This window comes from Bactrocera dorsalis, unplaced genomic scaffold (genome assembly GCF_023373825.1).
Source record: "Bactrocera dorsalis isolate Fly_Bdor unplaced genomic scaffold, ASM2337382v1 BdCtg078, whole genome shotgun sequence".
NCBI lineage: Eukaryota > Metazoa > Arthropoda > Insecta > Diptera > Tephritidae > Bactrocera > Bactrocera dorsalis.
In genome coordinates, this window is record NW_026038129.1 from 12,868 (window position 1) to 39,031 (window position 26,164).

The following is a 26,164-nucleotide window of genomic DNA, read 5'->3' on the forward strand; positions in this document are numbered from 1 at the left end:
TCCGGCTTCTTGTCGTAGAACCGGCAGTTTGCGCAAGAGGTTAAATATGTTAGGTGTTTCTCGTGCCTACAGTGCTAAGTATCAAATGCCACAAGTAGCGCGAACCCGTCTCAAACGCTGCGTTGTACTATTCCACACCTAGTGGAAATATTGCGGAGTCTTTTAAACAGGTGAGGCTAAAATTATAATCTCGCTACGGTGATTAGAACAAATTAATTCGTCGCCCATAGAAATTAATTAACAAAACGAATTTAATTTATATACATACATACACCTAATTCTTCACATGGGCTACGATGAAAGTGATGAGGGCTATTCATTTACTCAGTAACTAAAACATTAGTTCATAGTCAGTAGGGTTTTCCGTTTCTATAATCAAATTGGTTTGCTTTCACGTTTCTATTATAAGATCGTATTGTAAAGTCCGCACTAATTGTTGTTGTGCATGCTCATTCATACCTGCATACCTTTGATGCATTCAATGTTGCACAGTAAGCAATTTCTGAACTACCTCTCTCATTGTCCAGGTATCTTTAGGTGCTGATTAAAAGAAGAAAAATCACTGCTGTTGCCACGATGCTAAGCAGGCAGCGAGCAAAGTAAACGCATCATGTATTTGAAGATAGTCAAACAATTGATTTCTTGAACGAAGCGAAGAGATGCCAAAGAGCAGCGAGAGTAAGAGTTGTATAAAGAAGTCAATGGAAACGAGTAGGAGCGCGCTGGCTTCTAACTTCTTACACGTACGATCGTATTATGCTCCCCACAGACTATGCTAGTATGTATGGCGAGTATCAACAGATCTACTGAGTAGCCAGTATACTTTAAGTCGTCGGTGAGCAAGGCTCATATTATGTGACGGTGTTTGGCAAAGAAATTACATTTCAAGTGGAAGTTGCGCTTTTCTTTGTTAATATTTATCATAATTGGAGTAGAATTTCATTAATTTATTTACAAAAGTTGTGCAATTGGTTATTGTGTGAGTGCCTGCACCGTTGCACCTGGTAATTCGTGGAATTTTTCGCAAGAGTTCAACTTCAATAATACTTGTGCGTGCCTGGTTCGTCACGGCTGCTCCCATAGAGTCATTGTTACGACTTGGGAACACGTTCGAAAGCCAGTAAAATAAATTGTTGTGTGGTTTTAATGAAAGGGTCAAACCGGTTTAATGCCACAATGGACGCAAACAACCGTGTGGGAGCATGCTAGTGCCAGAGCAACGTAAGATCAACAAACATTTTAGAATTGGAGTATTAAGTGCAGGAGTGCAATGAAATTATAATTATGTATATATAACGCATATGTATGAATTGTGAATTTGTGTTCTTCTGAAAGTTATGTGGTGAATACATAAGTGCGCTTCTTTTAGTTTTGTCAATTGAAACGAGATATTCAGTCGCCAATTATAGCATACGAGTATGTCAACCAAAGGCTCTTATAGTACAAAACATGGCTTCTAATGATTTAAATACAAACTCAGCGAATCAACAACACCGACCAATCGATGAATTGGATTTGGAGTTGCGACAACATGCGTCCACCAGTCATTCTTACCCGTCGAATATCGTAAACGCATCCAATCATCACCTCTCCAGTGGCAGTTTGGCAGAAAATAGCGCATCCTCAGTGGGCACGCAACAGCATCAATACCATTACATACAATATCCGCCATATTACTATCACATAGGTGGACAGGCGTATCGAACGCAGCAGCAACAGCAACAACAACAGGCACAATTTTTGCATGCGCAACAACTGACTGGACTGCCGGAAGTCACCTGTCATTGTCATTGCTCGTGCGGTGCCCAGCAGCAGCAACAACAATTGTGGAATCAAAGACAATATCAGCAGCAAAATATTTCGGCCTCCACGGCTACGATCGGCCAGCGGCAAAATGAGGAGGACTCCAGTAAAATTGTGGTGCAGGTGCATTGTCAATCAAATGATGACGCGGATTGTGAACGCGATCGCGAACGCAACACGCAGCCACCCACCAAAGCGCAATCGGAGCAATCATTATTAAATCACTCGTACCAAACATTGCAACTGCAATCGGGTACGGAGGAGAAACCCTTGAATGTGCTGCATAGCTCCCAGTTAAATGTCAGCTGTGATTGTGATTTGGAATGTACTTGTGGTGCGGAAAGGTTGCGTGGGACCGCCGGTGAAGCGGCCGCTATGCATACTAAAACGGCTGCGAGCGATGACAATTTGGACACAGATGTTTTGGACAATCCATCGCCTTTGAAAAACCATAAGCAATGCCAGCTGGAAGCCATGCTAGGTGCTGATGAGATCACGGTCAGCGAGTCGGACAACAATAGTACTATGATTAAGAAGAAGAAGAAAACGGGTGGTGCTTGCAAGCACGCCAACAACGAGATGTAATGTTCTATGAAAATTTAGTTCAATATATATTTTTTATCGTACACGTGCATTTCAGGAACTCTTGGTGCCATATGCAAGACCAGAATTCAGCGCTGGCGACTGATAAAAGCTGTGATTGCCATTACAATTCTAGCCATATAGAAATCTACAGCGATGGCGATAGCAAAGTGGGCCATGACTCTATTGATGATCAGCGGCCACCACTGCCTCCGCGTCCACCACCTCCTCCTCGATTGCGTAATGCAACAATAACCGGAAATGGTAGGTGTAAAAAATTAATTTTACAAAATGTTTATTTTATTTTTCAGTTTTACCGCAAACACATCATTGAAATTTGAGGAAAATCTAAATTTTTTTTATTTACATTTTTTTTTTAATTAAACATGATTATATTTAAATGCGTTCTACTTGAGCAGAAAACCCAAACTACAAGTATAAAATGTTTAATCAGTTATATGAGTTAGTGGCTTTCGTTTGGGTCGTCCCATGGGAGAAGTTTTACCTTCTTGGTGAACTTCTGTCACATTATCTTTCGTGTCGCCATTTCAAGCGCACCAATTTTTGGGGTCACACTTGAAGGAGAATCGTCTTTACATATAGTTCCCTGACTTCGCTTCGTGATTTCTCTTCAAAAATAGGAATCGAATCAATGACTGATACAAGACATGTCCACTCATGATTCTGTATTCCATATTAAATATATTTCAAAAATGAATACCTCTGGCAGTTGGATGGTCTCCTCCGATAACATTACAGGCCCATAATGATGAAAAAAAAAACACTTATTCGTGGACTTCTGTCAAGCTAACCGTCCTTTTAGCCATTTTCGTGGCACTAATATTAGTCTGCCGCCATCGATGAAGAAGAGTATCCTTATACAGCATCTAAGCGCTTTTGCTTCGTGATTTTCCTCGGAGATGCCAGCTTTAACAAGTGGAAGAGGAGTTTTTTTCATCATGGTTATGCCTCAGTATTCCATATATAGAGTTTTTCAATAGGCACACTACAAAAGTAGACCAATAGGGACAGAAAACGACGTCATATTTTTCTCCGCTCTTTCGACATTTCTCTTCAGTAAGGTTTGCTATTTCATCATGGAAAGAATACGATTCAACAACGAGTCGAAATTATTAAAATTTACTACCGAGATTCGGACTCAACTTTAATTGTTATAATAGATCACTGCTTCCTCTTTGATTCATTATACACTTGTATTTATAATAACATAATTGTCTCCCTAATCGAGCCTACCACAAAACTTTTATTCATTTCTAAACCTTGTGGGAGCATTTTTGGATTCAACATGTAATTTATTCATAAATAACAATAACAAAATGTAAACAACATGATAACCTTTTTTGACCAATTAAAAGGAAGACCATCAACCGTTGCTGAGTAAAAGTGTTTAAGATGTCTGTGAGTTGCAATTCCTATAGGCATTATGCTCAATTAGCTATTAGTGTACATAAACATACATACATATGTATTTGAAACTGTGTGCATATGTCAACTCTATGCAATGACTCTACTTGCAGTTAGACAAGCCTACACATTTATGATCTGCACATGCGCTTGGAAGATATCATTTACCCTTTAGGAAAATATGGAGAAGTGTTAGAAATGCTTTAAAGTTCAGTAACTTGAGAAGAAAAACAAGCAATATCTCTTCGAAAGTAATGTTGTTTAATAAGTTTACCAGAATGAATAAGATCTTCATAATCCTCAAGAAACTTACTTAGGTACTTCATGTTCATGTTAAGTAGTCTTCACGCCAGCCGATAAATTAATTCATTTTACTATTATTACTTGTATTTTTCTCCATACTTTCCTCCATACTTGTATTTTCATTTACTAATACCGTATATTCATTACTCGTTGCCTATTCAATTTCCTACCGGGCTTGTGTGCATAGACAGGCAATGTAAACATATTTGTTTATGAATATTATCGAAGGCGTTAAGAGAAAATTCCTCAAGTGTACATGTTAAGGAAGGATGTGACGCGTGGTCCAAAGCACAGGACACAACGAACAAGTGTCTGACAGAGGAAAGCTTTTTGTTTTGCTAACGAAGAAAGCTTTCGCTGTATTTGCGCCAACTCGGTTAGGTTTAGGCATTCAGTATGTGGGCAGAACGTTTAAGAAAAAGTATGGCAACGGATAGTTGAAAGTGCGAAAGGATATTCGCTACGATACTCATTAAAATTGTGTATAGATACTGAAAATTGGAGTCAACGAAATTTTACACAAAAATTTTTTCTTATCTTCCAAAAAATATTTAAAGATCTTTCCTTCACTTACTTAACGGTAAAAATGTGAATATGTGTTCGTATTGTGCCAAAAAATAATGTGCGAAATAGTTAATTATTAGTTAGTTGAAAATCTTTGTACTAACCACATCGACGAGCTATTCATGTGTATTAAATTGACGTGAATAAATGTGAATTTGTACAGGTGCTTCCAGCTGCATTCTCTGCTTGATATGGCAGCAGCAATCCAAAAGTAAAAAAAAAAATAATTTAAGTTGCATAAATTCCTTTGGTGTTCGTCGTGTTGCATTCCACAGAGCTAAACGCGTAGCAGTATGCACGGTTATCCTGTAATGCAGTTTGTACAGTATAGTGTGCCGCCGCCTTGTGGCTGGATACCACAGCCTGATCCACTACGCAGTGTCGCCCCCGCGCCTACGTTGGGTTAGCTCAATTTACTTAATTATTATTTAATCTTTTACTAATGCTTTACTTTTGTTTTCTAAATTTCGTTACTTATTTATTTTTTTGTTGTAATTTTTATATAGGCCCTCATCGTCATGGTCCGGGTATAAAGAAATACGTTGTGTGGTGCCTCATCTGTGGCGGTTTTTCGTGCCTGCTAGGCATTTTATTTCTGGGTGTTTACTTCCTATTGCACTCGTACACTATTACCGTTGGAAATTTCGAAACGGTACCCACTTTTGTGCCAGCAACAATGGTAAGTGAATTGTATAGTTTATTGTAATACAATGCAAATATTAATTTTTGTAATTTTATTTTAGTTGATCTTAACTGGAGTCTGCATAATATGCTTGGCGCGCCGGCGAAATCGATACAGTTATTTGGTAAGACGTTCAAACATTTATGTACTTATGGTATCAACTAGCTTTCAAAGCTGTTGATCTTCTTACCTATCCTGAACAGGGTATACATATTAAGTTTGCCACAATGTTTATAACACTCACAAAGAAATGTCGGAATTCCAAAAAAGAATATACATACAATGGGATGATCCTTGTCGAGTTTTCCTACTTTAAAGAAAAAAACAGAAACTTCAAATTTATTGAGGAATATTTATTATCATTTGAAGGAACATTCCTAGGCATTTATCTTTTGAAGATTAGCACTCTCAAATATTGGCCGCGGCTACGCCTTAAATGGTCCATCCGTTGAGTCCATTTTTCGATGACTCTTTCGAGCATTTCAACTAGTAACTGTCATATGCCACGGGGTGATGTTTTGTTCCAAGGCCTGAATCAAAGCGGGATTAATCGCAGAGACTTTAGATTTTAAATATCCCCACAGGAAAAAGTCGAACGGTGTGATATGACACGATCTTGGTGGCCAATCAACGGCCCAAAAAGTAAAATTATCTGCTCACCAAAATGTTCTCTCGTTATAAAAATTATCGGCGTGACGAGCTGAGTCGATTTCACCATGCCCGACTATCTGTCTGTATTCTGGTGTATGCAACAAAAAGACCCTCAGTTTTTGAGATCTTGATGTGAAAATTTTCACATGTCCTTTTTTCCCAACTCGGAACCGCCGATATCGAAAACTATATCACATACAAACTGGACGACCAAACTCAAGCTCTTGTATGAAAATTTTTTCTGTGACAAATTATCTTCATGAGATTCTCGAATACTATCTCCAAAAAATCTTTTTAGATTGGACTAATGTAGCATATAGGAGGCTCTATCATACAAATTGACCGTTCAAACTAAAGTGTTTGAAAACTTTTTTATTTGTCAAGGTATCTTCACGAAATTTCATAAAGATTATTATCCAAGGCAGTGCTCCAATCTCCGCGCATACTGTTTAGATTGGGCAACTATATCATATAGTTGCTATTCAAACTAGCCGATCAAAACCAGATAAAGCTCTTTCCGTCCTTTTTGTGCTCTAAAAATTCAACTGTGGATTCATCTGGGTTATTTCTACAATTGAGCAAACGTCTCAAAAATTCGCTTTGTTACCAATATGGTAACCTTTAACTTCCTCGTTTGAAAGATTTTTAGTTTGACAAGGTTTATCTATCCAAACAAAGTTTACCCTTGGTAAATCGGAGTTCATACGGTCAGTTTTTTTTGGGGATTCACATGGAATTATTTTCGTCGATTATCTCTTGGATTGATTGGATGTCGAGATTTAAGTTAGACCAAATTGTTAGCTATACAACTTTTCAGCCGATGTGAAAATTAATATCTATAATTATTTCCTTTCATTGGGGGTATTTCTTTTACATGGTGGGTCCCAAACCCAGCGCACAACCCTAAGTAGGGAATATTTCGCCTTCTCACTTTAGCTCGCCTTCAAACGGATGTTCTTAAGCTACCCAGAGGATACTTGGTCAAAGACCGGAAGTCGTGAGCTGCTTGAGTCATATGTAAAAGAATCGTTTCTGGCCACTCCCAAGTGAATGGCGATCAGAGAACTTTCCTCACTTGCGTGAACTTCTACACATGACTCCATCCTCCACCATCACCGCGACCTAAGGTTTATTGTGCCGTGCCCTCTCTTCCATAACATCTATTTCCAAAGGCCCCACACTCCGACGAATTCCAGGAAATTGTTGAGTGTTATTAAGGTTATGAGATCCCTATCCACATAAATGCATCCAAGGGCCTTTAGCCTGCGTCTACAAATTGTTGTACAATTTATGTAGAATCAGGTGCTCTGGAGTTTCCGGTTCCATGTCGCAAAACCAGCAGTTTGCAAAAGAAGCCATGCCCATATTGGTGTTTCTTCAGCTGCAGTGCTATGTTTAACCTCCCACTAGCAGCTTAGCATGGCTCATACCTATTGCTTGTTGTTAGTATATTTCTCTACCCACTCTTAAATGGTGTTGGGATCCACCACAATTCATGTTTTTGCCCCCATCATCCTAGAAGCTGCTGCAAAGCGGCCGAGGTTATTTATTTAAGACATAGTTGCATACATATACATATGTATCTATTGAAAATCATTAGCTTTAACTTCTTAACCAAGCACTAACTACAAATATTTCCTTTCAGATTAAACTTTCCGGTGTTTGTGGACTAATATCCGCATTGACATGTGCGCTTGTTACCGTCACAACAACCGTGCTGCACATGAGCCGTTTGCAGGCTCTGCGTGAGTGTGAATATGCACAAAAGACACGAACTTGCACTTGTTATTCCGATATGATCGAGTCCCAAGTGGATCGAGTGGACAAAGGTAAGCATCGCTCTTAAATTTTCTTTTTTAGACGTACGCAATTCTAATTCAATTTGTTGTCCCTTTTATCGCTAGAAGGTGTTCGCCTAGTGTTTGATTCACTGTCTGATTGTGGAGTAGTACATGGCTTTCTCTATTCTTGTTTACGCGCTATATTTGGGCTCTCTGTGGCAGGCGTTTTGGTTGCCGTATTTAGCTGTATGCTCGTCTATCAGCTACTCAGGTAAGTACTTAAAAAATTCCCCAACTTTCTTTTACGCTGAAACTAAAATATATTTTTATGTGCAGTCATGAGCGGAAAAAGATGTATTGGGAGCAATTGGAGTTGCGTTGCCGCTCGCTATATACCAGCCAGCAAGGTCCACCGCCAAATATGACCGCGATGGGCGGTGGTCGCGGACCGGTTTGTCGTTGTTGTGAACAATGTCATCTGCATCGGCAAGTACCGCTACCAGCAACAGCATATCCTTGGGATGATAACGGCGAACCACGGTTCTGGACAGGACAACCGCCAGGCAATTTTTACTCACCAAATCCGGGTGGCGATGATTTGCATATGGGCAATTCAGGCACAACATGCCGGGGTCATGGTGGTGCCTCTGGCGCACGTAGTCGCACGACTGGTTGGAGTTGGCCGCGTATGCCTTGGCAAAGAAATTCTCCCGTGCCCAATGCAAGGCAGTTTCGTCAAACACCGTCAAGCCCAGATTCACAGTATGGTTTCACAAATAATGCACCCGTGGTCACGGATAATATGATGACTGAATCCGATGCTGCACAAGGCGTGACGCATAATACAACGGCGCCCGCCTTTAATGTTGTTGGTGGGGCATTGCCTTACGGAGTTTGGGGTCCACCACCGCCATACAGTGATCCCAATAGTCCCGCACGTCGTGGATACTATCAATATATACAACCGAATCCGTGTGGCAATAACATAACTATTGCCAACAATATCAATCACAGCAATAACAATATGTCCGCTGAAAATATCGTTGGTGAGTCTACTGAACAGCGCATGCCTTGCCTAAATCATCGTTCAGTTTTCTTGGAACAACAACCACATCAAGTTAACAATGTCAACAATTGCTGTCCATCCGCCAGTATGCGTCGTAATTTGGCAAAACGTCGTACAACCGGCGGTGCCGGTGGCGGTAGTGGCAGCGGTGGTGAAGATACTATGAAGTCAAAGTCAGGTGGTGGTGAATATGAGAATACCCCTTCAGAAAGTGATGGATGCAACATGCGAGATCGCTTTTCCAATACTTTGCCTACACGAAAGGTCAAAAAACGAAACGACAATAATGCCAAAGCCAACATTATTGGTAATGTAAATCCTCAGCCAGCTCCACGACTTGCCTTGCAACAGGCCAACTCTAATAACGACACAAGCTGTGCTAACGAGGTGTCAGAGTCAACTCTTGGCGATAATGAATGCATGGAGGAGATCAATGCCAGTTTGTGTAATGAAGAGATCAATATGGCTACGCCAGGTGGTCGTACATCCACACGTGTCAGCACCAGAACAACTCTGCGTCGTAATTGTGGAATTGAAAACAATGGTTTCCAATCGAATAGTGAGGTAGGCGCTGTAACCCAACCTATGGCCGCTGTAGAGTCTGATGCACTTGTGATAGCTGCAGATATGCATGCTACCGGTGATCCCGCCGAGTCAGAAGTGTATTTTGCCGACGTTAGCAGTTGTTGCAATATGTCGCTAAAAAACGATAACTATTACGATGAGGCGCACCAGACTACCCATCACCATCAGCATCAGAACAGCAATTGTAGTCAAAATAGTAGTAGTACCAATGAGGATTATCTGGCACAACGTTTTGGTCAACGAGAAAATTCGATACGGAGTCGTCTTCCATTTCCACAGACGCGTAGCAATGACTACGAGGAAAACTTGAATACACACAATACGAAAGACATTAGTGGCAATGTTACACCAGTTAACCAAATGCAAAAAGAAATTTCACGCCAAAGCATGTGTTCTGTTGAGTCCGAAGCTCAGACTGAATGCACCGACTTATCGCCGGCCACACCGTGTAGCAATAAGTTTGGTCAAACTAATTTTGAAGGCGGTAAAATCAAACCTAATAATGATGGTAGTGAGAATACGCTGCAACCACGCTCAACTGGTGTACCGTTGCCCAACTTCGTAGCGAAGTTTCCTTACTCTTCGGAATCACAAAGTTTGGAAGCACATCGACGCTCTACAAAAGACATACACGATCTGATACTCTCATCAGAGGCACACTACGAGGTGATTAATGACAATCCGCAACCGACGCTGCCTTGTCAATTCACCGCACAACAACAAAATACGCGTATTAACAAACCGCAGCCACAGCGTCCCACAAATCTTTCGTCTAGCAAAACAAAAACGAAACATGGCATCAAAACACGCGACCGCATAGAAGTAAATGTGCTGCCTAATGAACGAGACTGGAGCAAAGGGCCAGGTTTAGGTGGCGGTGGTTGTGGCAATAACGAACGGAAATGCTTGTGAGAAGAAGTTTTCGTATAAAACGAGGTTTAGGAAAAGTATATGTATAATAAGATTAGATCTGAAAGCTGAAAATGTTTCTTCAATTTTGTGAGAACAAAAGGTGCATGTAATTGCTAATATATATACTTTAGAGAATGATATAGAATATACATATGTATACATAGCATTTTTGAAACTCATCTGCTCTACAGCTTTAAAATTATCCATTATTTACTGTACGAAGGGCAGTCCATGTGAGATAAAAGCTGAAATTTATGAAAGGAGCAGTGTTTCTTTACTTAAACATTAGGTTTGTGATTATTTTTGAAATAATTGCCAAGAAAATATATTTTAATTTTTTGATAAGGAAATGTTCGATTTTAGGTCATAAAAGGCATTTTTTCCCATAAATGTTGAGTGTTCATATTAGAAATTTCAATTACCAAAAGTCAACCACACTTATACATATATGGTGCATAAGAAGTTGTAAGTTGAAAAGTTGTTCAGTTATTCCTTTCGTAAGCTGAAAATGGAAAACTTAAAGTTCTTTCGACCAAAAGTATGCCATTGTGTTGAATTTTTTCTTGTTATGTACATACTTATCAACAGAATTTTTTTTTAAACTGATGAATTCATACCCGGAACAACGAATGAAAAAATCGAAAATTCCAATGGATTTAAAAAGTCGTTTCTATAAGCCAGAAAATATTTATTTTTATAAAGGATACCTGATGATTTTCTAGAAGACACATCATTCAGATTTTCTCATACCATTGAAATATATATTTAAATATATGAAAATCTATTTCAATTGATTTTTTAAAACCCGAGCACTTCCAAAAGGAACATTATTTTGTTAACTCTTCCGTTCGTTATTGGCGTCCATTACATGATCACTTCAGCCGTCCATCAGCTCCCAACGTTTCAGTGCTAAACTTGCCATATAAAGATAATTGTTTAATGGTCTCAAATGCTCATATCTAAACTTATTAATATGTGTAAGGTATACACATACTATATGCTATACATAATAATTATATATCAGCCACAAAACATATTAAAATATATTTCATTTTTGATTTTCGAAATGTCTATACACATATCGTCACTTAAATTGCAAAGAAAGTCTCATAAAAAAATTCGAAATTCAGTTTTTTATTGTTTACGATTCAACTTTTAAGCTTCCGCTGCCCAATACTATACCCAATATATAATCATTTTGTAACCAAAACACGCATTTTGTTTTGTTTGGTTTCTATTATATCGTTTTTCCCTCACTTGTAAACTTAGGAAAAGTGATGTTACGTTGTTTTGCATTTTAGGTGACGATATATTTACGCCTCACTGACTATATATTTGTATATACTTACCTATTTATGTACGATTTTATATAAGTTCGCCAAGCCACATACACATAAATATACAAATTTATTATTTATCAAATAAACAATTTACTCTACTACTACATTGATGTATTGTATGTTTCAAGAAGTAACTTCGGTGTCTATAAATTTAAATTAATAAAACTTACAGAACTGATTTTTCGCATACTCAATATATAATAAATATATACATCCTGTACATTATACATATTAAGTATGTATCGAATATAATTGATAATTATTTAGTGTTATGCATAGACAATATATAAAGTTATATATATTTGTGTATGTACGTATTAGTTGTGTACACAAGATTTGATTTTATTGAATTAGAAAATATACAAGCTCGCACACTAACACACTTACAAACATACATATACATATATAATGTTAAAAATGGTATTCATAATATATAAATATAATATAAATAAATAAATATAATTAATTAAATAAGAGCATACTTGTACGTGTAAAGGTGTTGGTTCGGTTATGTTTGAGCAAAATTAGCTGCTTTTATATGTTTATATAAATGAATTGTTAATTTTAAGTTTAATTTGTTAATTTACTTAAGGTGACCCATAAGTTTACGTTTTACTACAAGAAGCTGTATTCATAAATAATAAATGCCGGCGCATATATATTATACATACATACATTAAATAAAATTAATATATGATAAATATTAAATATCAAAGTATAAAGATTTTTGATTCTAATTATAAATTGTTGTTTGTAACGAATTGCAATTATCTTACTCTAAGTATGTAGTTAAATGCATATAAATAAATGTATGTACATATGTAGACTGTTAGCATTTGAATTTGTTATACACATTATATCTACTATAGCTAAAGTAAAATATACTGCTGAGAGTATGTCTAAAAAATACATTAACAATAAATAAAAATCCAAATACTATAAATCAATGCGAAAAATACAAAATTTTATTTAGAATTCGGAAGAAATCAATAAGTTAGGTTTGTATTATTATGTTTTTATTCATTTTCAGCACTGCTTTGTCTTCTCCTTTACTGGCGTAGACGCCGCTTACGGAGTTATAGCCGAGTTTACAACGGCGCACCAATCTTCTTCCTCCAAGTGTAGACAGGTTCTTCTCCACCTGGTCTTTCAACGGAGTGGAGGTCTGCTTCATTCTCTGCTTCCACCGGCAGGTACTGCGTAGAATACTTTCACCGCTTGAGGTATTCGAATTAGTCACAGAATATTTTTAATCACAAATTTTGCATTAAAAATTATTTTTTTTTTATTTTTTAACCTCGATATTGTGATTAAAGATTAAATTCTCATAGTAATTTAAAAAAAAATCGATTTTTTAATTCAAAACATTTGGAATTAAAAATTGAAGATTGAGAATCTTATTTTTAATTTAAGTGAAGCACGCCGAACTCGAAAAAAATTTTAAATTTGACTTTTTTTTAATTCTTACTTATATGCCTGAGATTGAAATTGTTCAGTTTTAGTTTTTAATCCGATAGTTGGGATTTTGAATTAACAATAAATTTTTAAACCGGTAAGAGGGATTCAATTTTTAATTTCAAAACGAAAATGAACATTACATTATTTTTTATACCCTGAACAGGGTATATTAAGTTTGCCACGAAGTTTGTAACACCCAGAAGTAAGCGTCGGAGACCCTATAAGGTATATATATAAATGATCAGTATGTTGAGCTGAGTCCCTCAGTTTTTAAGATATCGTTTTGAAATTTTGCAAACGTCATTTTCTCTTCAAGAAGCTGCTCATTTGTCGGAACTGCCGATATCGGACCCCTATAACATATAGCTGCCATACAAACTGAACGATCGGAATCAAGAGCTTGTATGGAAAACTTTCGCATTTAGCGTGGTATCTTCACGAAATTTGACATGGATTACTGCTTAAGGTAATAACATAATCTATTAGTGTATGTAAGTGTATGTAGTTACGGTGCAACCGAAGTTAACGTTTTCATCATCAATTGGTGTGTTTCAGTACTTATGCAAACAATATATCAGGTTGGCGAAAAATTTCGAATTTTCGTGAGGTAACGCTACTAAAATATTATAATATTTTGTTTTAGTTTCACATATCTACTACTTCTACGAGTATTAAATATAAGCACCGAAAAAGAAAAACCCAGTGAACATCCACATGAGGCCATTTTAACTAGGTAGTCACATTCAATCTGACATATGAAAGAGCAGGCTTTTCTGACTTGAAAATTAATGTAACCCTTACCACTTGCGAGTAAAACAACGGGTTTTTTGTGACTGTTTTTACGAGACAGCTTATTTATAAATAATTAAAAAAGTGCATTCTTTAATAATCGGTGTTTCACTTTCAATACTTTCGGAATCTCTTTACCGCGTAGCCGGTCTCCAGAAGGAGCTCGGAAAACACGAGTCTCAAAGTAAGCAATTTTTTGGTTTAAAATTAAAAAAACTCTAAAAAACCCAAAAAATATGGTTTTTGTACAAGATGTAGTGGTAGTAGAAGTTTAGTGGTCGTAGGTCTATCAAAAATTTGATTCTTAACAAAAAGGCGGCTTGCCAAAAATTCGGTAAAATGTACCTTCACTTCAGTGGCTTACAAAATCGAAATTATTGTTAAAATCTCATTCCTTCGATCACTACTTAAAAAATATATCGGAGAACATTTGTTCTAACAAAAATAATGCTTATAGTCACCCTCAAATATCCGAACACATGCAAAGTTTTGTTGAAAAAGGTTTTATATAGATCCGACAGATTCCACAATAAAATAGACTATGTACAAAGACCCCATATACTCGTATTCTATGGCAAAAAGTTTGAGAACGTTGTTTCCATATCGATACTTTTAAAGATCTACTGCTTTACTTAGTACCAAACGCTATCCATGATTTATTTACGCCCAATTTTAGGCGCAGGGGCACCCTATTATGAGAGTAAATCACGCTTTCTCATTTTCATTGTGATAAATCAAACGTTGGCCGATATGCGTGATATAAAATCACCCAGAAGTTCGAAAATCTTTATTATTGGTATATGGACGCTTATTCAACCCACTTTTGTTACACAGACATACTATTGCCAGGAAAGTATTATATCTGAATTTCAATTATATATCTCACACATTTGCCGACATTTGCGGTAAAAAGTCAACCATAGGTACTCGGATCCAAATATTCGGCACGTAGTGCTTGAACAGTTTTATTGGATTTGGACAATTATATTTTTTATTAAACGGTTCTCAAGCGTGGAAAGACAAAAAAATCGGCTGGCAAGGTTATGGCATCAGTCTTTTGGGATGCACGTGGTACATTTATTATTCATCGAAAGATTACTGAACCAGTTTTAATCCATTGCACTGGGTATTTCGTTTTAGTTCTTTTCTACCATTCCCAATATTTAGCACTTTTATTATTTTTTAGGAAGGAACAGTTTGAAATTGTACGCATACGAGTATACTTCATCGTTCCCGTTTAAATATTGCACTGCTCTGTGCAGTACTACGAAAATATTAGGTTGTTAAAAAAGTCTTGCAATTTTTTGTATTTATAAAATGTATTGCATTTTAACATAAAGAGATAAATAGTATTCTAAGTATGTTCTTACCCTGGTTCTAAGCTACCTCCCCATCAATTCGGTTCATGAGTTATAAATGGAACACGACTTTCTTTTATATGTACATATATGTAGGTATTAGTTTCTTCTTGATTTGGAGACCGGGAAGTAAAAGAATCAAACAAAATTTGTAATTGTGTTATGTAAAATTGGCGTAATCGGACTACTGCCACGACCACAACACGACATTAAACGAAACCTTATAAAGGGCCATAACTAAGCATTAAATTAAGATATATGTAGAACTGTAATTTGGCACAGAGAATAAAGTAAATAAATATTACAGGGATTTGCTATGATGAGTCATGAAAAGTTAATATGAAGCTTCAATTCTTCTGTTTTTTTACTTTATTAAAATGTATATAAATGGTTGATTAACTACTTCTAGTGACTTTTTTACATTTATTTCACAACTAAATCTAATTATCAAACATTTTATATATTAAGTACTTTATAAATTTTTTAACTACACGTTTTTGTGGTATGTACATATATAAGTGTGTTTAATTAGCCATGACATGATACGAGACATACAGAAAAAAACTAAATTAATTACATAAAAGTAAGTAAGACCTCAATGCTTAATAAGTACAAGGGAAAAGCGACTTTATCACAATTTTAAAACACTAAATGATATGTGAAAAGTACAAATGCAATGAGATCAAGAAGACTTCGTTGCAGCAATACATTTCCAGATGCATTGCTGTTCTTTCGATCTTCTATGCTGCCATGTGGAATCTCATTGTCTTCTATAGTTTGCTCCACCTCGTCCAATGCCAACGTGGTGGCTTCGTTAATGGTGCGCAATAACGGATAGTTTGAATTGATGCGCTTCGGCATAATGGCATGTCCATTGCTTTGTAGATACTTGTAATCCGCGTAGATATCATCCTCAGGCGCGCAGCTGCCGCGGAAATCATCAGTGTCTATGGACCATATCATCGTACCAGCAAGTTTCTTCTCGACAGCAAACTTGACTTTATTTGCAATTGAGCGTGCGCTATCGTATGTTACTACTTGGACTAGGCCACTGAAGACATCGCGTTCGGAGCGTGCTAACATTTGAGAAGTTTTTGCATCCCAAATTGTGGTCCAGCCTGAAGTTTTGTTGCTTAGAATGTTGCAGATTTCATTGTAACCAAGGAAACCATCCTCACGAGTAAAGGGACCTTGAAAAGCGGTGCCGTCCGTAACATCGCCAGCATTGCCGTCTCGCGGTGTCCTAAAGGTGCGACCATAAAAGGGTAAGCCAATTACAATTTTATTTGGAGGCGCACCCATTTTCAGCAGATAATCAATGGTAAACTCCTGCAATTGAACATTTTTTTCGTGAGTATATATAAAATTGTGTTAAAAGCATTAATATTACTTACCACGCTGAGTACATCACCTTCGGGCGCTCTGAGCGGTGCATTATAACCAACTAGCTTATCCCAACTGCCATGATAATCATAACACATAATATGTAAATAATCGAGGTAACGTGAAATTTGGCGCACATCATATGCTTGATCAATCACATTCTTAGCCGCTCCGATTGCTGACGTCAACAATAAGCCATAATTATCGAACTCATCTCTCAATTCCTTTGTAAGTTGCACGAAATTTTCACGATCTTGTGGGCGGCCACCACGCTGCGTCGGGTACTCCCAATCTAGATCGAGTCCATCGAAATTATATTTACGTATGAATGTGGTCACTTGTTTCACGAAACGACGTCGTTGCTCCGGATCGGCTACTAGTAATGAGTAATTTTTCGAACCCTCATTCCAGCCACCAATAGCCAAACTGACCTTCAAATGCGGATGTGTGATTTTGAAACCTGTCAAGTGTTCATAACCACCCTTGCCGTAATCTTCTTTTAAGTCTTGCCATGGATCTGCAAGATGGAAGTGGAATTCCTTATGACATTGAAATATTTTGTAAGCAAAATTACAACAAATCGTATTTACCCAGCGATTTAATGGCCGACTGCGTGATATCAAGACCAGCAAAAGCATAAATTACGTGTGTGCATAAGTTTGGATCGAAGTTTTCAATCGCATATGCGCCATTACCTGGCCGGTAAACTGCCCACGTCGAAATGTAACACACCACCAATTTGCCATGTGTTGGTCCTGCATTCGGTTTTGGTTAGCAAAAAAAAATATCGTATTAAATTTCAAATATGGTTAAATTGGATTGCAAATGTGTGTGTATATGCATGGGGAAAGGTATTTGATTACAAATTATTACCTGTCTTCGCTTTCGCCGAGCACGCAATGGAAGCTATGACTAAGAGTGTAAGTAACAGCTTATTTCCGGTTTTTATGTAAGAAGAAGCCATCTGCAAAGAAAAGTTTTAAATAAAAAAGCTGTAGCTTTTCATATATACGTATATGTGGTAAATATCCTGAAGTAAATCAAAATAGGTAGTTCAGAGCTGTCTGCAGGTGATGCAGGTTCTTGATCTGTGTCGTTGCAATGCTTTCAACGCTCTCTTTTAACATGTCAACGTACAACAGGAAGGCAGTCATGATCGTCTGCAGAACTTTAGAAAATATACTTGGCAAACTGTATTAATTTTATCTTGATAATTTGGTAATTAACAACATTCTTTCGGTTAATTTTTAAAGATATTGCATTTTCCCATTAACAGTTTATGTAAAATAAATATTTAGAACTTGTATATATATTTTTAAACCATGCCACTTTGTATTCAAACCAATCATGTTTTTGAATTGTTTACTGCCTTCTTCTTCTTCTTTTTTACTGGTGTAGACACCGCTTACGCAGTTACAAGAGCACGCCGGTTCTTTATTTTCACTATTTGGCGACAACTGTTTGTTTGATGACAGAAGATATTTCGTCTTGCCCCCGTTCACTACCAAACCCATTTGCTTCACTTCCTTATCCAGTCTGGAGAAAGCAGAACTAACGGCGCGGTTGCTGAGGCCAATGATATCAACATCATCGGCGTACGCCAGCACTTGTACACTCTTATTAAAGATGGTACCTTCTCTATTTAGTTCTGCAGCTCGAATTATTTTCTTCAGAAGCAGGTTGAAGAAGTCGCACGATAGGGAGTCGCCTTGTCTGAAACCTCGTTTGGTATCGAACGGCTCGGAGAGGTCCTTTCCGATCCCGACGGAATATTTGGTATTGCTCAACGTCAGTTTAGAGTTAGTTTTGGGAGATACCAAATTCAGACATAGCGGCTTAAAGGCAGTCCCTTAAAGCAGCTTTGAAATCGACGAAGAGGTGGTGTGTGTCGATCCTCTTTTTACGGGTATTTTTTAAGATTTGGCGCATGTTGAATATCTGGTTAGTTGTTGATTTCTCAGACCTAAAGGCAAATTGATAAGGTCGAACCAGTTTGTTGACGGTGGGCTTTAATCTTTCACATAATACGCTCGATAGAGCCTTATATGTGATGTTGGGGGAGTTTATCCCACAGTCCCCTTTTTGTGGACCATATTTTACAAGGAAGCTGATGCATGCTCCTTATCAGTTTTTCGTCGCCGTATTATATCCCTCAAGAAAAAACTTCTCATAAAATCAATTAGTTGGAGTTGGGTTATTATATGTGGTGGGAGAAGTTTAAGAGTTTGAGACATTAAATTTTTCACGAAGTTTGTAACAACCAGAAGGATATCCATTAAAGTACATTTTTAAATGATAAGCATAATGCGCTCAATTAATTTAGCCATATTCAAATGTTTTACATGCCTTTTTCTCCCCGAAAAACTGCCCATTTGTCGAAACCGGCGACATCGGACCACTATAGCATATACCCATCATACAAACCGAAAGACCAGAATTATAGTCTCTTCAAAACAACTGTTTATTTGACGAGATCTCTTCACAAAATTTAACATCTGTTATTGTTCAAGGCCCGAAATCCGCGAGCAAATTTTTCAGATCGGATTACTATAACATATAGCTGCCATACAAACTTACCGATCAAACATCAAGTTCTTAATGGAGATCTTTGTATTTGTAAAGGGTATTATTCTAGCTTCGGAGCCGAAGTTAACGTTAATTGGGAATAACATATATTGTTATACATAAAATATTACAAAAGCAGCAATTTCTGCTGATAAAATTCCGTAGTGAAATGCGATAACTTTATTGACATGATTTGCTCATGATTGATTGTACAAATGTGAAGTTTCTACTCTTTGCCACAGTTTATATGGAGCATTGCATACAATTCATATAAAATACAAGTGAACTGCAATAACTCAAATCAGTATTTAAATACTATTTAATATTTCCTGGAATAATTGATAATATACTCTTTAAAGATAGCATCTATAGCTTTATAGGTTTATATTCGGTATGATTTAGTCTCCAAGACATACCTTTAAGATGTAATTATGTATAAATCCCAAACAAATATAGGGTGATTTTTTAAGAGCTTGATAACTGTTTTAAAAAAAAAAAAACGCATAAAATTTTGCAAAATCTCATCGGTCTTTATGTATAAACGTTTAGATTGGTTCATGCCTATTTACTTTTTGAAGATAATTTCATTTTGTTTCCTGCGTCTTAGGTTCCATTCGGAAAGTATTTCGTGTTTCGAGCATTTCGGCCGAATAGCCCGAATTTCTTCGGAAAATGTTGTTCCAAAGCTGGAATATTTGCTGGCATTTCTGTAGACTTTAGACTTGACGTAGCCCCACAGCATCTATAGCTTTATAGGTTTACATTCGGTATGATTTAGTCTCCAAGACATACCTTTAAGATGTAATTATGTATAAATCCCAAACAAATATCTTTTGAGTATATATAGTTTATTTTAAATTATCTTCAACACGATAACTTATGCAAGAAATTACTCCTTTGTACAACTTTTTACAATTAGTCACTATGGAGAAATCTCCGTAGGTCATGCTCAAACAATAGCTACATAGAACAGTTCGCTCCGTATAAAAGATCAAAAATCCATTATTCATAAGTACCTTTGCGACTAGTCGCGAACTCATTCCGATCTTGGCACAGTGAATATGCAAGAAAGTGTTTACAATTCCATAGTTTAGTTATCCTCCGCATTTTGGAGCAATTATTATCATTAGGTAAATGAGGCTATAGAGAAGTTATCACTTAAAGTTTTGAAATTGATAACTAAACCAAGCTTATGACTCAAGCTGTGGTCACTATAAGCATATACCATATGTTAACACACTATAATTTTTTTCTTATTCGGCTGTAAATGTATATATTTATTAAAATTAGCCTTAGTAATGCTTCCTTTCCCACCATGTACTCAACTTCCTTCGTGTCTGCTGGATATCCGCAGTAACTCTCTAAATTTGTATTAACACATATATTTTCAATATATAATATATACATATATATTACATTGGTATGCACATACAAATATCAATGAAACTGGTTCAGAAAAAGTCAATTAACACTTCGCGCATTGCAACGCTTGGGAAATAATTTAAAAATATATATATGGTCAACTGATATAAAAATATTTATATGCAAGTAATATAAAAGCAGAAATGAAAGTATTTGAAATAGGGTAGTTCTACATTACATGAGTTCAGTCTTTGTGACTAAGTATCAGATATTAAAGCTCCTTCTTATCGTTCTATAAACCATACAACCGCATTAACTCCAGAATTGTAAAGCGGACCTTACGAAAATTAACTAGTGTCAGCGATCGAAGTATTTCAATGCAGTAGATTATTCATCATTCCTTTGACTAATATTCCCATCTTTCAATAGAGAAGTTTAATTCATTTCAGACAATAAAAATAATGTCATACAATTTCTCAGCCATCTGAAGGTGACTTATAATTTGTTGGATAAACAACATAAAGTTAAAAAAAAAGATGTTTCTAACAGAAACGGTAATATGCACCAATATTAATCGCCGTTAAATATGGGTGAGCCAAGTAGATAACTTTTTTTTTCTAATAGCCTTTTTTTGATATATCACGCGTGAATCTTGTCAAGCTGTCATATTATTTTTATTCGGTATTGTTTTTCACTTCATCATAGAAAGACTTACGCCTGAACATCGTTCTGAGGCAATATGTTAAAGTAGTTGAAGTCGGTTTAAGTTAACGAGAAAATTTATTCCAGAGACCCAATATTATTTGATCAATGCTTTTGAAATGAAACGGTTAGATTATTGTAAATTATCAAAATCAATGATTTCAGAAAAGCTGTTTTCATATTGCATTCAAATTACCAAAAAAAAGTAGTTATGGGAGGAAAATCTGCACGTTAGGTTGGCTACAGAATAGCTGTCATTCACATTGCCGTTCAAATAACGAAAAAAGTAGTCATGGGAGGGAAATCTAGAGGTCTGTTTGACTACACCAAACTGATAATAGTGATGTCCAAACGGTCTCTGTTGGCATCAATATTTTCGCTGTTGAGTTAAAACAACTATTTTCAAAGTAAAGTGTGTTCCTCTCTTGATCTAAATGTGAAGCGTTCAAATTTTAGATTAAAAAATATATTTAATCAAACGATTAAAGCAAAGCCATTTAATATTGACATACACTCTTAACCCTCTGTAGTTTTGAACATTCCCTCATTCATATCAAAGATTTCAATGAAAAGTGCAGTCGTTATTAATGCCTAAGAGAGTTGGTCAATACTTGAAAAAATCTAAAACAGATTTGAAAATCGATTTCTTAGCAGATCACGTTGACTCATGAATTATTTATTGGACTTCATACAATAATAAAATTATATTATGTTTATACTATAAATGCATTTGTTTATAATATTTAATTTTAAATGTTTATATTTATGTCATAAATTCTCAAAGAAACTGCTATTGTAGGTTTTCGAGCAACTTCAAAATTTTATATAATAAAAAAGTAATGTCATTATGACTTTTTTTTCATCTTTCGAGCAGCTGGAACCATCCTAATGCGTGATGATATGTAACCAAACTGGTTCAAAAGCGTTTGTAGTCGGTCAAGTTGTTACTAAATAAATTGATATTAATTACGATATTCTTGATTGTCTCTTCGGTTCTGCGTGTATTTGTAGCAATATGTAAAAGCAACAAAGACCCACACATTGCATACAGATTATGCGATGAATAATCAATTGAATTAAAAGTGAAAGAGGTTCTTTAATATAAACGTGAGTGAGTAAGTTCAGTATGGCAAAATCATAAAAGACAACGCATACAAGTTTCGAAGAATTATTTCATATTATTTTATATATATAGTATATGTTGTAAATGAAGAATAAAAAGACAATAGCAAGGAACTCATAGCAAAGTAGCTGATTGCAACTGTCGTCCATTACTAGGAGAATACAATTTTACATGCTTTTAAATTTTGCAGAGAACAAGAATATGGCAGTTTGAACTCTGCGGTTTATATATTATTTATTCATGACACTCTCAGTTATATTATGTATGAACTCGAATTTCATTTTGCAAACCAACGAATCATCCGATTTGGCGCTACATATTATACTTGGTATATTTTTTTAACTTTCAGAAGATTTTTTTGTGTTTTTATAAGCAACTCTACCATAAATGCATATTACATATATATACATAACAGTCAAGTATTCCATAAACTAAGCCAACTCTGGCGATCCTCATTTCCTCTTCTAAACTCTGCTTTACACTAAATTTATGGTCTAGTAATATTACTTGAGGGGTTACATGGGTTTACGGGTTTCAAAAAATTTATTTTTTTATTGTCCTTTGAAATTCCACACACTGCTAGAATTTTTTCATAAATTTTCAAGTTGTTCCGAGTAATAGTTTCGCAGATAGAGCCTTGAGAACTTGTGCGCTCAAGGCTAGCTAGGCTAAATGCGCCGCCTGTTAACGCGTTTTTATCGAAACTGTGTTTTTGAAGTCGGTTGGCAAGATTTCTCGAGAATTACTCAACCGATCTTCATGAAATTTTACACAGGTCTTTGAGATACAATTCTTAAAGACTTGGACGAAGGATTTTTTTCGATTACAACTATTTGAAAAAAAATTCACGAAATTTTAATTTTTTTGTAAAAATTTCTGTCAAAATTCAAATTTTCAGTTTTTTCCTTTGTCCAAGTTCTAAGTTAAGGTTTTAACTACGTAATTTCATTTTTTTTTCACTTTATATGATCTTCTAAGTAGTTATCTTGCCAACGCGGGGCATCTTTTTCCGAGGGGTCACCGGAAATTGCTTAAAATATTTTTTTCCAAAAATTTCAGAACTTCTTTGTTAATAGTGTATGTCTGTAGCAATAAAAAATTCTAATAAAATATTTAATTTTTTATGAGAATTTTTTTTTTTGAAAAACAGCAACCCCTTAAATCATAATACAGAAATTTATTTGTAGTACTCATGGTATTTCCTTTTAATTCCTTAGTTGTTATTGGGCCACGTTTTATGAAAATTGCTGTGTTGTTTAATCTTAAACTTCTTACGACTTATAAATTCTTTTCTATTACTAAGCAAATAAAGTGTTAACTTTTTGTCGGTTAATAGGAAAACGTGATCCACATAGTAAAATAGTTTTATGTTGACATGAATCGTGCACATACAAATTACAAACCGTGTTTAGCTATTTTTGTATAATAACCAAGATGATACATTTCGATAAATGCAAATTTATATATTTATTTTTGAACTATATATGTTATTCAGAGCAGCCTTAACAAAACAAATCAGATTTATGCTTAAAAAACCGGAATTATAACATCTTGATTGGTAAGTTGGTTAGGGCGGCAGTCGCGCTGCATGACGCGAAAACTATTGAAAACAAATACTGAAATCAACTAATATAAGAGCTACGCGAAAAATACAGCGGAAATTTGTGATGCTAATAAATGTTTTTTGGTTCAGTTTAAGTGGTCATAAAAGCAAAAAATTGCAATGAGGAAGTCTAATAAGTCGAGAAATGTTTCAATATTGTGGCTAGCTACTTATGTACATCACCAACTTCATTGAAGCGTTGCGCATGCGCCACCGCTAGCAGGTGATTGCGTGGCGCAGTGGCTAAAACAACAAAAACAATAAACGTAGCATAACACGAATAAGTACTTATGCCAGTACTTGTACATACAAAAGCGTCCACTTATGTACATTTTTAACATATCTATTTGTAACGAATATTATTTACTTATGCGCATACTACATACATACATACATAAGTATATGAAATACATGCCCACACATAAGTATTCACGCATTTGTGGTCAAAATTACCAATTTATAGCACTATGCACTATTTTGTTAAGATTATTTTCATCGAATTAGTGAAAAAAAAAACCGAAAGTAACATCACAAAACACTAAAATTGCAAGTATGTATGCATATACTAAATATGTACCTTCTGTTGAATATTTATTATGTTTCTTTCTTCCTTTTTTTAATTTGTTTTTGGAGTTAAACTTTAACGCCAATTAAATGTGACAAAAATACCGCAACAAAACCGAGCACCGTCTCGATATCTACCGCGTTTGTCGCGCTCGTTTCGAAAACTGACTGTGTGCAAGATTGGGTGATGGGTTTGGGCTGCCGCTTACTAACTTTGACTCAATCTTGCTAGCTTGTACAATGAAATTGTTTTAAAAGAAAACGAAATATCCTCTCTTTAGTCACAATCGAAGACAAGATTGACTTTGTGCCACTTATTTGTATATGTGTACATATGTATACCTCTGCATATACATATGTATGTATATGTACACCGTATGCAGGTATTTCTAAAAAAACTTTCTGTTGAGAGCTTTGCCTTTATGTCGCTCCTTACCATAAATATCTCTTTGAGTGCTCAAAAGTTTAATTCGCATGATTTCGCATTGGTCTGTCCTTGAAGATGACCGAACTGATAAAGTGCGTCAAATGGTTCTCATACATGTAACTGAAAATTTGGTGACACATATTTATACTTTTAAGCTTCTACTAAAATTTATCTAACCCCAATTATGGGAAAAGAATGTAATTGTTACCAAAATATTGGTCGTAATGCAGAGAATACGGTGATTATTGTAGGGTGCCGTAAAGAAAACAGTTAACTAACGATATTAGCAATAAATAATAATTTTAAAAATGTAGAAGTATTATACCACACATTTCGAAAAAAAAATATAATATACATATGTATAACAAAAAAGGAGGGGCTAAGTCCGGGTGTGACCGAACATTTTATGCTCTTGCAACTTGCTACGATCAAAGTCGGCTATTTAGAGTAACGGAAATCATTACATGTAGTATAATATCATTTAAGATATTCCCGGCATTAAACAATATAATAGTATACCAAATATTGTACGTTCAGTTAATTTTACTAAAATATCTTAGTATCCGATTTGGACTGTATAAGGTTAACAGGAAATTTAAAAATCCCTTATTCGGTATACCGGAGATACGATTTTTTGACCCAATTTTATTTGTTTTTGGCATTTCTACATACTAATAACAGAAAAGCATGCTCTCTGAGCTTCTTTAAGGGGTTATATCGAATTTGTTTATTGCCTTTTTAAATTCTACATCACCTCTAGAATTTTGTCCTAAATTTTCAAGTTGATCCGAGTAATAGTTTTGGACAAACAGCTTTGAGAACTTGTGCCCTCGAGGCTAAGTGCGCCGTCTTTAAACGCGTTTTTCTCGAAACTGTGTTTTTGAGGTCGGTTGGCAAGATTTCTCGATAACTACTCAACCGATCTTTATGAAATTTTGCACTACGCTTGAATACAATTCTTAAAGACTTGGACAAAAGATTTTTTTCGATTACAACTAATTAAAAAAAAATGTCGCGAAGTTTTTACTCAAATTTTAATTTTTATTGTAAAAATGTTTGCCAAAAAAAAAAGAAATGTTTTTATTTTCATTGTCCAAGTTCTAAGTTAAAATTTTAAATTATATTATTTTTTCATT

The 26,164-nt window shown here is 35.7% G+C and overlaps 2 protein-coding genes across 6 annotated transcripts; one reads left to right on the forward strand and one right to left on the reverse strand.

Annotated features, from left to right (window-relative positions):
• Window positions 1-650: 650 nt before the first annotated feature.
• LOC105224789 (uncharacterized) lies at window positions 651-12,781 on the forward strand. Of its 2 annotated transcripts, none has more exons than XM_049461684.1 (7): window positions 651-2,384; window positions 2,444-2,649; window positions 5,184-5,356; window positions 5,421-5,483; window positions 7,656-7,839; window positions 7,918-8,062; window positions 8,128-12,781. In XM_049461684.1, exons 1-7 carry the CDS (start codon window positions 1,450-1,452, stop codon window positions 10,352-10,354), a joined length of 3,933 nt encoding a protein of 1,310 aa, XP_049317641.1. In that variant the 5' UTR covers window positions 651-1,449; the 3' UTR covers window positions 10,355-12,781. The 2 variants fall into 2 exon arrangements, with proteins under 2 accessions (XP_049317641.1, XP_049317640.1); XM_049461683.1 differs by having other exon boundaries at window positions 664-2,384; window positions 7,915-8,062; window positions 8,128-12,780.
• Window positions 12,782-15,650: 2,869 nt separating this feature from the next.
• Window positions 15,651-24,801, reverse strand: LOC105224788 (probable chitinase 2). 4 transcript variants are annotated; one of them, XM_011202994.4, is made up of 5 exons: window positions 24,615-24,801; window positions 17,556-17,646; window positions 17,273-17,437; window positions 16,694-17,199; window positions 15,651-16,628 (listed from the first exon to the last, which is right to left on the reverse strand). In XM_011202994.4, exons 2-5 carry the CDS (start codon window positions 17,644-17,646, stop codon window positions 15,939-15,941), a joined length of 1,452 nt encoding a protein of 483 aa, XP_011201296.2. In that variant the 5' UTR covers window positions 24,615-24,801; the 3' UTR covers window positions 15,651-15,938. The 4 variants fall into 4 exon arrangements, with proteins under 4 accessions (XP_011201296.2, XP_049317637.1, XP_049317638.1 ...); XM_049461680.1 differs by lacking the exon at window positions 24,615-24,801 and adding an exon at window positions 20,562-20,684; XM_049461681.1 differs by lacking the exon at window positions 24,615-24,801 and adding an exon at window positions 20,574-20,669.
• Window positions 24,802-26,164: the final 1,363 nt, after the last annotated feature.

What these genes read in the sequence shown, in the direction of transcription:
- LOC105224789 (XM_049461683.1), top strand. Translation starts at nt 1,450, where the DNA reads ATGGCTTCTAATGATTTAAATACAAACTCAGCGAATCAACAACACCGA. An exon ending in CTTTTGTGCCAGCAACAATG is followed by an intron (nt 5,357 to 5,420) that starts GTAAGTGAATTG and finishes ATTTTATTTTAG; the next exon opens with TTGATCTTAACTGGAGTCTG. An exon ending in GAAATCGATACAGTTATTTG is followed by an intron (nt 5,484 to 7,655) that starts GTAAGACGTTCA and finishes ATTTCCTTTCAG; the next exon opens with ATTAAACTTTCCGGTGTTTG.
- LOC105224788 (XM_049461680.1), bottom strand. Translation starts at nt 20,654, where the DNA reads ATGTATATATTATATATTGAAAATATATGTGTTAATACAAATTTAGAG. An exon ending in GTCGGCCATTAAATCGCTGG is followed by an intron (nt 17,200 to 17,272) that starts GTAAATACGATT and finishes TCCATCTTGCAG; the next exon opens with ATCCATGGCAAGACTTAAAA. An exon ending in AAGGTGATGTACTCAGCGTG is followed by an intron (nt 16,629 to 16,693) that starts GTAAGTAATATT and finishes GTTCAATTGCAG; the next exon opens with GAGTTTACCATTGATTATCT.